General features: G+C 40.2%; 2 protein-coding genes across 2 annotated transcripts in view; one reads left to right on the forward strand and one right to left on the reverse strand.

Moving 5' to 3' along the window:
- Nucleotides 1-1,199: 1,199 nt before the first annotated feature.
- rdh14b (retinol dehydrogenase 14b) lies at nucleotides 1,200-3,865 on the forward strand. Its single transcript, XM_044106867.1, has 2 exons — nucleotides 1,200-1,824; nucleotides 2,974-3,865. The coding sequence occupies exons 1-2, from the start codon at nucleotides 1,471-1,473 to the stop codon at nucleotides 3,589-3,591; spliced, it is 972 nt and encodes a 323-aa protein (XP_043962802.1). The 5' UTR covers nucleotides 1,200-1,470; the 3' UTR covers nucleotides 3,592-3,865.
- Nucleotides 3,866-5,657: 1,792 nt separating this feature from the next.
- Nucleotides 5,658-12,137, reverse strand: part of si:dkey-174m14.3 (uncharacterized protein LOC563117 homolog) — a 35,828-nt gene continuing 29,348 nt past the window's right edge. Inside the window, exon 7 of the mRNA XM_044106865.1 lies at nucleotides 5,658-8,665. Coding sequence (XP_043962800.1) covers nucleotides 7,265-8,665 — 1,401 coding nt within the window. The 3' untranslated portion in view covers nucleotides 5,658-7,264. The remainder of the gene's footprint in view (nucleotides 8,666-12,137) is intronic.

Here is a 12,137-nt window from a genome sequence, read left to right on the forward strand (position 1 = left end):
GGCTTTGGCTGAGCTTGGAACTGAATTATTTTTCTTTATAAAGTTCTTGTTCGAGTTAAACCCTGTTAGAGATGTTAATGACTCTAACAGTCATTAACACTTCTCTAAATGAAGCTTAGAGGAAATATATTAGTTATTATCAATCATATTATCAATCATCAATGTATGGCAGCAACTGAGGTCCGAGAAGCGTTAGTATTTGTCCTACTATTGTTTTTCTTAAAGCTATTGCTTTTGAGCGTTAGTTAGTTGATTGTACAAATTAAGTAATAATTATTTTTTTCAGCTTTAGCCTCGTAATGGCAGCAACAAAGGTTAAACTCGCCTTACTTTTTCCAAATGTTTTTAAAACTAGTCCAAAAAGTACCAGTATTGCGGTGATTTGAAGATAAAGTACATTAGTTTTAGATCCGTTTAGTAGTTGTTTTCGTAATTCTCAAATAAGTGTACATACAGGGGCAAACAGTACACTTAAGCATTTATTAATATAATCATTTGGTTCGGTTATAGTCTATTCCTTTAATTTTTATTTTAAGAAGTAGCATTTTTTTGTTATGATAAAGAATTTGCTTGATATGACTAGTACTTAAAGTACAGTTCATTTTGAGATTTTTTTTTAAACGAAAACTGTTTTTTGAACAATAGGTTCGCCCCATACAGGAGTCAACAAGGCAAACTGCAAACTGTGTGGGCGGAATTTGAAGCCCAACGTACTGTAGCGATCCAGTGGAGACAGCGGCGGTACGAAGTCATTTCATATAGTATACACAAATATGTCGCCCTATAACGGGATTGGTAACAATGTTTTTTTTTCTTCCTTTTTTAAATCCATTGTGAGAATCAAATAAAATAAAACAACAACAATAACAACAATAATAATAAAATAACTCAATCAAATTTCGCAAAAAAATTCCCCCTTACTGGCCTGATCCAAGATAATATCATCTGCAAAAAGCAAAGATGAATCCTTAGGATCCTAACACAAACAGCCTCCTCTCTATGACTGCTCTCCCAGACTCTGTCCATAAACCATGTGACAAATGGCAGACCTGGCATAGACAAACCAACACCAGAAAAAGTTTACTTTGTCCAAAAACGTGAACAAAGCTCTTGCTTTTGGTTGACATGAGGGAAACCCCTCCCTTGCTACCCATTAAAAGTTCTACCCAGGTATTGCGCCGGCTAACTGTTACGGAAGTGTACTTAAATGGTTGTGACCCGGAAGACTTACCCATAAATACTCAGATTTTTGCTTTATTTTATATCTACTCATACTATGTTTTTGTTAAAATAAGAAGTTAAAATATTGTTAATGAACTCACTTTTTTCAATATCATACTTAATATAAAAATGCGACACTATAATTTGCACGAGCCATAATCAGCATCATGTCCGCCACCATCATTTCCGGGGTAAATTTGTACCTTGTATACATAACATACCTTGCAGTCATTGATAACCGGTATATACATGGCAACGGCTGTGATAATAGCCGCTGTTGTTGGCGGCGGGGTTCTGCTCCTAATGCGCCGTCTCTTCCCCCGGCGGAAAGCAGTAAAGCTCCTCCAGTATCCGACCGACACCATGCGTGGAAAGACTGTGATAGTGACTGGGGCTAACAGCGGGATAGGGAAGGCCTTGGTCGGGGAGCTGCTGAAGCTTCGCGCCCGGGTCATCATGGCCTGCCGGGACCTGCGGAGCGCCGAGGACGTAGCCCAGGACCTGAAGAGCAGAGCGGGGCCAGAGCAGGGTGAGGTGGTCATCAAGCACCTGGACTTGGCTTCCCTTCGATCTGTCCGAAATTTTTGTGAGGAAATTAACAAGGTAACAATATGGATGGATGTTTGTTGGTTTATTTACCAGCTGGGTTCCAGTACAGTCCATCTATTGTTGTGTTTTGTTAGTGATGTGTGGTCCAAAGGGAGCACTGTCTGTGGTGCTGAACAAAAGACTGGCAGGGATCCGCTTATTTACTTACACATTAGGATAATTTCATTTGCATAGACCAGTAAAACAGAAATTCAACCTTGTTTCTGATAAATGTAAAAGTTAAACATAAAATAAGGGATAAATGATTCTGTGTATATTCATCATGTCTGATCAATATACACATAAACAATATAAGAACTGACAATTTAACTGATATGAGTCAGCATTTACTTTCTAGTAGAAAGCAGATTCCCATTAATTATGATAAGTTGTTGACTTTCTGGTGGAGAAAGCCAGACCCACGCCATCACCCGGACTACCCCATAGCTGTCAGTGAGTTTAATGTTTTTAGTCTGAAAGCATCAGATATGATGTTTTTGTAATATCTACCAAATGGAATTTGGGATTGTTAAGATGTTTTTTTTTTTCCTTTTTGGAAAATGTGAGATGGTCTTTGTCTTCGTTTTGGTCAACAACGGGTGCCTTTTTTGTTTCCTGTTCAGTTTATTCAGGTTATTTGCAGTTGTTTATTGATTTTAAATCTTTAAATGTGACAAAAAGAGAGTAGAAGATAAGAAAGATTAAGGTGGGTATGCTTTCTTTGTGGCCACTGTATTCTAGTGTACTTTATGTCACTTTTATTTCCCTGGACAGTAGCTACCTCTCATAACCACTAGATGTCGTCAAATCTCAGTTTGTCCCTGCAAGGCATGTTGTTGCATTTCAGAAAATTTCTTCATCGTATTTAATTTAGGAAAATTTATATTTTAAGATTACAATACCTACTATGATATCTACTAAAATTTAATTAATAAAATGAATAAAAATGTAAAATACAATGTGTTCTAGAAATAAGTAATAGTGCTGGAATTAGAAGTAGCCTCAAGCACTCTACACCTACATTTCTAGTATTTTTGATTTTTTTTCCCCCAGCAGTCTAATTTAGAAAAACCTATAAATAATATATTTTTCTTGCATACTTTTAAAGATGTAAATCATCTGAAATTGTAAAATTTAAAATGTTTTATATGTTTTTGTTGTCAGGAGGAACCTAAGATTGATGTGCTGGTCAACAACGCCGGGATCTATCAGTGTCCCTACACGAAGACAGAAGATGGTTTTGAGATGCAGTTTGGAGTGAATCACCTGGGCCACTTCCTCCTCACTCACCTGCTGCTGGACCTCCTCAAGGCTTCGTCTCCCAGCCGCATTGTCGTCGTTTCCTCCAAACTCTACAAATACGGCCACATCAACTTTGACGACTTGAACAGCGAAGGGAACTACAACAAAGCTTTCTGCTACAGTCAGAGCAAGCTGGCCAACCTGCTGTTCACACTCGAGCTGGCTCATCAGCTCGAGGGCACGGCGGTCACGGTCAACGCCCTCACCCCGGGGATGGTGAGGACCAGACTGGGACGACACGTCCGAATCCCTCTGCTGGCTAAGCCGCTGTTCCACCTTGCCTCATTGGTCTTCTTGAAGAGTCCGTTGGAGGGAGCCCAGACGCCGCTCTATCTGGCTTGCTCCCCCGAGGTGGAGGGGGTGTCAGGGAAGTGCTTTGCTAACTGCGAGGAAGAAGAGTTGATGGCCAAAGCTACAGACAAACAGGCGGCCAAAAAACTGTGGGACATAAGCAGGAGGATGGTTGGACTCGCAGAGTGACCATGGGGCCAGTTCTGAGGGCCGGACTGTTAGGGAATTAAGTGTTCTTGGACGACTTTGTTAATCCATTTGTGCTTGCAGACATCATTGTGCAAGAGATGGGTTGTGAAAAATCTTCCTTTTTCTCCTCCCTAGGGATAAAAACTTTAATGGAAAGATATATTGTGCCTCTGAAATGGGATAATTAGCAGACTTTGTGCTACATTACAGGACTGATTAGATCTCATATTATGATTTGAATTTTAAAAGGTGTTCAAGTAAAGTTGTAAAAGAAGTTTTGTAATTATTTTTTTCATCCAGGTAACTCTCGCCTCTTTATTCTCTTCATAAATTCCACCTACTCGCACTTTAGAAAGTCTTATGCACTATTGATACGGTACCTTGCCAAAATGTTCATATCTTTATCACATAGCAGACAAAAACACTAATAGATTTTATGTAGTTCAACAACAAAATACTGCACAATCCAGATGTTCTTGTTAAAAGCAAACCGGTTTCTAACATTTTAACAAATACAAATCAGAGAACTGTGACATGATTGTGTATTTATAGCTATTTGTTTAAAGCTGATATTCCTAAATAAATTACAGCACAAATAATTTCTTTCATCATCATAATAGACCGACACACAGCAGATAGGTTAGGAGTGAATTTGTGGGGAAGTTAAAAGCAGGGTTAGGTTTTATATTAACATCCCAAGCATTTAACATTTCATGCAGCAGTTCAATCTGTCATTTGAAAATGGAAAGAGCATAAAAATTCAAAAAAACTGATCATTCAACTAGGCTGACAAAGAATCATTCAGTGAAACAGCCAGGAGGCTTTAATAAATCTGGAGGAGCTGCGGAGAGCCAAAGCTTTAGTGGGAGAATTTTCTAACAAGACAGCTGTTAGTTGTGCTCTCCAAAAATCTGGATTTTTTTTTTGGCAAAGTGGCACAGAAAAATTGGTAGATGCAAACCATGCATCCTGTTATGCTCTACTGTGATGGTCTATCATATATAATCCATATTAAATACAACAAATCGTGTGGCTCTGGTTTGATAAAATGTAGGAAAGAATACAAATACTTAGTTACTGCAGCAAACATTTCAGTGCAAAAAGCTTTAAAGATACCATCAGTCTAACTAAACGTTGCTGAGGATATAATATTTTATTCCTATATAGCATGACCTTATCAAAGTTCAGAAGCAGACATCAGGATCAAAGGAACTGGACTCGGTGCGTTCATGAAAGGCGAGCTGAGCTGAGCTGAGCTGTCACGTTTACCTCAACGGCAAGGTCTCATTACTGCTTGTGCTCTTCAGATCCTCAGTTGAGTCTTTCTGCTCAAGTTGTGCGGAGCTTCACGTCGGTTTTGCACTGCAAAGCAAAAACAAGCTGAAGGTGACTGTTTGAACTGGTCACCCTTTAGTGCATTTTTAAGCTTAAATGGTGTCTGCTTTGTCTGTTGGACGGCTGATGCTGCACCGTAGCCTCCTCTTGTGGATGGATTCAAACTTTACAAGTACCGTGAATAACTTTTTTATCTCTGCAGGAAGGCTGCCTGAAAGGACATCCATCAACAAGACCAATGAAACTGCTGAACCACAGAAGCGATTAATTTACAAGGTTGTTACTTTAATGACTTGTTCTTGCCCAAACCAAATCAGCCCATCAGTCGCTATCACACAAGCCGTTTTAAAGCCGTTTGTTTCTTTGTGAATATAACGTAAAATTTTGTTCAGTAACAATAAATTCCAAAGTGTCGTACAACAGAATAAATGTTTCCTTTAAGTGCTAAATAAAGACCTTTGGCTCCAACTAAACATATCTACAGTATCTGTTTTCATTTATGTATCTATTGTTTAGATCAATAATTTAGGAGAAAAATGTGGATATATATTTAGTTTATGATAAATATAGAACATAAAACACACTGATTGGAGCTAAAATATTGTGCAATCTTATCCCTTTACTACCTTTTTCACTGCTTGCATTATAAAGAATTTATCCTGTCTAGTTTTACTAGCAAAAAATCTTACCGCAATAAACTAGGTTGGTGCCTCGGCGCTGCTTAGTAAGAAATACCCTCGTGAGCTTTTCATTTTTAAATCAGAAGCACATTTCTGATTTAAACATCTTAGGCAAATCAATGTTGCCTTGGAAAAATAAATCATGGACTACTTCCTCATTAGCCAAAACAAAAGACAAATGCAAAATGATTTATTTGTGTCCCTTTCAAGTGCTGAAATCTGAAATGTGTTCATGTCCTTCTAATCAAGCTTCTGCATAATAACTGTAATACCAATAGTGGAAATGGCACTGAATAACTCCAGTTCACATTTATTTTTATTTATCTCCTTATATCTGCACATGTACAGTGTATTTTCTTATGGAAAATCTTTTTTACTTTGATAAACTCATGATGGTGTTGGCAGCATGACAGCACCACACTTAGATTTATTCCTCTAAAAAGAAAAAAAATCAAGCTCAAGGGATATTAATACATTTGCAAGGCGGTGCATACACCTGACAGGAATATAAATTACCGGGATCTGTCCGTGTATAACACAAAAATAACTTTCCTCTTTGTGTTGAGTTTGCTGATCTTGGCAAAAATCCATCCCTGCAACCCTGTTTTTAAATTTACTACAATGATAAAGCTGAGCTTCATGGTGACTCAGCATGGACGCGCCACACTGCTGCAGGAAACTGAGTCTGAGCGATAAAAAGACTCTCTGGCTTCACCCTGATCAGAAAACAAATAGAAATCGAACTGTTGTTACAATCCCTGTGAAAACAGTGATGTCGATGTCTTTTTCAGGCACCCAGACTTGAAGTTATAATTTGTGCTTTATTAAGAGAACAAAACAACAAAGTATATGACCATGCATCATTGTCTAAAAAACAAACTTACAGAGGCTTAGGTGGGTGTGGGCATCCAAATCTGAGGTAGAACGGGGGCAGGAGAACCTCTCAAAGAGACAACAGAAGTGCAAAAAAATCTAATAAATAAATACTGACCGCTAAGACAGATGTTTACATCTCAAAACGTTCCATCAATAACAAGAAATCACACCCATCAATACTGCTAAAAATCAATTGACGGAAGAGAAATGTTCATTTGTCATTTAAGGAATTAATCCGTAATCGATTTCTTCATTAAATAACTCCTCAAAAGACCGAGATTGTTTCAGCTGATTAAAATAATGACTGAAACGAATCTGTGCGCAGCTTATCTCGATTCAAATCTGAGCTTTCAGACATGGCACTGGCAGGTTTTAAACTTATTTACAACTTGCAGGATTATCAATAAGAACTGCACTTTTCAAATAAATTTGTTGCTAACAACTACTTATAAAATATATCACTCAATTCTTAGTTATTATGCTTTTTTTAGACATTTGAAACATTAATACATACACATTCATATACATTTTAAAATGTCTTGAACTCCTTTCTGTCTGTTTCCACCTTAGTTGTGTCTAACCTCTCCAAAAATATTTGCAATCCTCTATCGCGTAATCATCTCTCCTAAATAATCTCCACTAGTTTCATCTTCGTGAACCATTTGGTTTCTGGCTGCTCTTCAAACCATTTTCAGCTAAATGGTAGCAGCAACAAAACTCAAGTGCACCAAGGCCTTGTGTGTTTAGTCGAATCAAAGGTTTCAACCTCATTTGTAAGTCCTTCAGTTCAGAAGGGTTCCGTAAAGCTGGGCCTTTGTCAGGCTGTCCTTCCTTGAAAGCCCCAAAGAGCCAAATTTTTGGTTGTAAGGAGGAGGAGGCGGTGGAGTCGGTGGCGGCTGCTGGCTTGCCTGTGAGGGCATGCTGTGCATCTCAACCTGATAGTGCTGCAGCTCTGCGGCCATCTCCAGGGACCTCTGATTGAGGGACTCGGTGGAGCTATTGGGACTGGGGTCAACGTACTCTGTGCTCTGGCCTCCAGCTGCAACGTTGCCCTCCCTGTCTTTGGAGCTCCCTGAGTGGTAGAGGCTGTGCTCTGACCCCTGGCTGTCCTCACTTCGGTACAGATGGGCTTGGCTGTGTGCTTGTCGCAGTCCGGGGCTGCATTCGGGGCTGGCGGCGACCCACACCGGATCCATGGCATCTGCCCCATGATGGTAGTAGTCAGCCCCCTCCTGGAAGCTGCTGTAGAGCGGACCAAGGCGGATTTTGGCGGGGCGGACGGAAAAGTGCTGCTCTGAGAAGCTGTAAGGCGAGGCTCTGCCTGGACTGCGGTGTGAGTGGGCGCTTAAGTCTTCAACACTAAGCTGTCTCCATCTACCAATCAGTTCTTCCTCCTCGGGGGCTAAAGTGCTGCCTCGGCGACTGTCTCCGTAAGCGACACTTGGGGAGGAAGATGGAGGCAGAGGCTCGTATGGCTCACTAAAACACGAGGACATGGTGCGGCTGTAGACCGGCGAGCTGCTGTTTTGATGGTGGCTCAGCTCAGTCTGTTGGAAAGGATGAGCGTTCCCAAAGCTCCTTGGACTGTCCCTCTCCCAGGATGAGTCACTCTTTCTCTCATAGTCCCCAGCATCTCTCCATTCCATGTAGAGGGATTGATGACGTGGTGAGGAAGCTGCACTACTGGGTGGGTCATTGCCTTTATCCTCTGAGCCAGCTCCACTGAAGCTGGAGTAAGAGCTGGAGCCTCCAGCCAGCGCTGCAGGGAACTTGGGAAAATGCTCCTGGGAGAAGCCGGCCTGCAGTCCCACAGAGCCCTCCTCTGGTGTGCTGTCGGTGGAGTTCTGCGGCCCATACAGGAACGTCCTGTGGCCGTGCACGTCCATGCTGGGCCTCCTCTCGCGTTGACGGTCGTCGGGGCAGTACAGAGCCGTGTCACTGCTGTACAGGTCGGACTTGTAGGCCGCTCTGAGCCCCAGGCGCTCTCCTGGCCCGAGTCTCTCGAGAATGAACGTATGGTTCTGGGTCTGGGGGCTGGGGGAGCGGGACGCCTGGCTGCTGCTGCAGGCCTCATCTGGCTTTTCAAGCACGTTGGCAATGAGGGAAGTAGAGTCAGGGTAGTCGTGGCAGAGAGGAGATTCTTCCAGATGCATGGTCAGGCGCTCCTGAAAGTCAGCAGGAAGCTGGAAAAATTCAAAGAAAAAGAGACATTTAGAGGAAAATATGGGATAGATGTGTTCAGCACTAATGTATTGAGATGGTTCTCAATTGTGAAGCCAGAAAACTTGGAACACAAATAATATTTAGTCTCCATACACCCACTAGAACTGTTATAATTAAAAAGTCTATCATGCTGAGCATATTAACAACTCCTTCAGGTTTACTGGAGGTCACACTGAGTAATAAGCATGGAGTTATTACTTTCAGGCTTTCGGGATCACATTGTCAAGTCGGTAATATTCTGCATCATTCTGGTGTGTGTAGTTTTCCAAGGTGAGCTCAATTCGATGTTGCTAATAAATCATATTACACAGTTTTTTCACCCCCTCTGGCACTTGAAAGTGCTTTCCCCTATAGAGCCCCTCCTGAAAGAGCTTTCCATAAATATCGACAGAACACCTTTTGGTCCAAACAAAATCAATATTTACATTTTTCCTTCTGTAATGAATTTCCGTCCATGGAGGTTTCAGATCTTTAAATTGTTGTATAAAGCACATATTTTATCAAAGTGGCAGCAGCCTAAAAGCAAACTTTTAAAAGGCTTAACCATCCGTGCGTCCCCTAGTGAAGTTAGTATCTTTCATAGATCTTATTCAAATAGACATGCTTTTAGAAGAAGTGTGAGAGAATTTGGCATTGAATTTTCTATCTCTAGCAGTGTGATGTCCTTTGTCACTGACAAATCAACAGTTGGTGTATTGGAAGAAGAGCCAGACCCTTTGGGTTGGCCTGATGACCAAATATTCCCCAACATTTCTCTCACAGATGTCAAGATAATTTAAATAGACCTCTCTAACAAGGCCTGCCCTAAAAACTGCCAACTCATGTCCTTTTAGAGTTATGGTCAGAGGTTTACATCCAGTCATCATAAATCTGGCAATATTGTCAGATCAAGTTGAGGTTTGTCATAATTTATTTGAATTGTTTGTTTTCCGGTGTGGAATGGTTGTACCATTGCTGATTCTCTCCTGAATGTCATCATTCCTGAATATGGGAATTGGGTGCATAATTTTGAATTCATCATCTAAGTTGTGTTTTGCTCATCTAAAAAAGGATCCTAATTATACACACAGGTTCGAAATTATACATACAACCCCACTAAACCCTGGCTTGTCTTTGCAATTTCCATCTCACAACTATTGTAGTTACTAAGACATAGAAGGCATCATTCGGAACAAAAAGGTTTTTCAATTTCTTATTGTGAAGTATATGAACAACTCTTCTATTTTTAGTTTCAGCTGTTATTAAAATGCAAAATGAAACAGATTAATTATGTTAGTGCTTTTGAGAGATGTTCGTCTCATTTACTATCAGAAATGAACATTTTGGCTGAACAAAACCAGTTTTTATTCCTAAATCTGCCAGGGGTGCGATTACTTTGGCCTTAGCTGTATGTGTTTTCAAAAATGAAGGACACATCATGGAACCAAAGGGGTTATGAAGTGGAACTCAGAAGGATGGATAGATCTCCTATTATGAAGGCTTTAGCACATCTATGATGTGTGATGCCTTCCCGGTTTTGTTCTATTGCACTTCAGTACAGTCTATCCAATAATGTGTACGAAGCACAGTCTTAGCTGTAAATATGCTTGTCTTGCTGATTGCATCGATCCTCTGTAATCACTTCATCACACCTTCTATCTGGGAAGCTCATTCACCATTATATAAGTCTGTCAATAGGGGGCCATGACTACCTTGCCTGGTGGCTCAAAGGTGTGAAGTAGCTGTCTAGTTCCTCTCTAAAGGCACAAAAACTCCATACCTCAAATTGAAGTGTTTTGTGAAAGAATAAATGATAAAAAAGTTTTTGTCCACAATTACAAAAAGTATATCCTGGAGTGCTAATGATCACTCTTCTAACTGTCAAGCTTAGTGGTGGTAAAGTCATTCTGTGGGGCTCTTTCTCCTGAAAGAGATGAATCAGGGTGACTGCCTGCAGGTTTCTCAACTTCATCTCAAATCAGTGAAAGCTTGGACATACACTGGAAAATACATAATCTTACAAAGTATTGTTTGTCTAATTTCTGGTACAAATATCTTGGTGCACTTAATATAAGTCAAAACTAACTTGCAAGTAACTTTTCAGCAAGACAGAGGAGCATATTTTAGTCAGAAAGTACTTGATATTGATGAAAAAGTACTAGTTCCACTGGCAGAACATTTCTATTTTAACATGGGAACAAAGTTGTAAGTGAAATTATCTGCTAGGGCAGCTGGCCTTTTAAAGTCAATATTAGGGAATTGGTGATTTAAAATTAGCTTCCATATCATGCTGAAAAGTTACTTCTAAGTTAGTTTTGTCTTATTTCAATTATAGTAAAATATTTGCTCTAGAAAATAGGCAGAAATACTGAGTAGGATTTTGTGGTTTTACAGTGTAACAGGGAGTTCCAACAACACAATAATCCTAAACAAATACTATAACTGTGTGTCAGTTTGTCTTAAGCATTTACTCAGCTATTGTTTGCAACAACTGTTAATGAATAGAAAAAGTCATCTCCTCCAGCCTCCCAAGAAGATGAGAATATATTGTCCACGAAAGAAAATAGTCACATTTCTCAAAAAAAAAAGCCATTGTTCTAATTTGAGCATTTCTCAGAACGAAAGCTTCCATCATCTGTCTGTAGCTCACCATAGCAACAAGTAATAAGTTAACTGCAGTGTATCATCGCCAGCAATCTAGTCAGTTGTTTGTAAATGGCTAAAAGACAAGAGCTAATTATAACTTTCTATTTAGAAAAAAAAACAATATAGGCAATTTAGCCAAACATGAGGACAGTTTATCATAACAGTTTGATTGGAACCAAGCAAAATGCAGATTAATTACTGTCCAAACTTTTATTTCTCTGCTAGTGATTTTTCTTTTTTTTTAAAGAAGATGCCTTAAAGCTTATTATGTAGTGAACCTTTCACACCCTCTCTGTACTTGTTTGTGCAGCTAAACAAACAGCTAGCGCACTTCTGCGGGCGCTGAAGAGCCGTGGCACTTCTCAAAAATGCAGCTCCAGCATTCATCAATATTCTTTCAATTAGCTTCCACCCACAGGACCAGCAGACCGGTGGACGTCCAGAGAAAGCACACACGACCTCTGACCTCCTTACTGTTTGGCTGAGAGCTACTGTAGCTCAGCTGTTTCTCACTTTATGAAAAACCTTTGCCAGAGTTAATGCTTCACTGCGTGGTTTACTGAAAATGTACAGTTGGTCTTTTATGAGTCTTGCGCAACCAGAATGGATTTTGAATTGATATTTTTATGCAGTCACATCACCGCATGCTTTAACCTTGTGGACATGCGCCAGCTTTCCCTGTGACATATAGGGAAAGGCACGAGGCCCACGGCTGATGCAGCAAAAAGGCGAGCCAAGCTGGTTGAGTGTTTAAAGCGCTCATCAATACTCACATACGCTCTTTTCACAAGCAACAGCAGGATTGTA

The sequence above is a fragment of the Gambusia affinis genome, linkage group LG22, assembly GCF_019740435.1.
Source record: "Gambusia affinis linkage group LG22, SWU_Gaff_1.0, whole genome shotgun sequence".
In the NCBI taxonomy this organism is placed as follows: Eukaryota; Metazoa; Chordata; class Actinopteri; order Cyprinodontiformes; family Poeciliidae; genus Gambusia; species Gambusia affinis.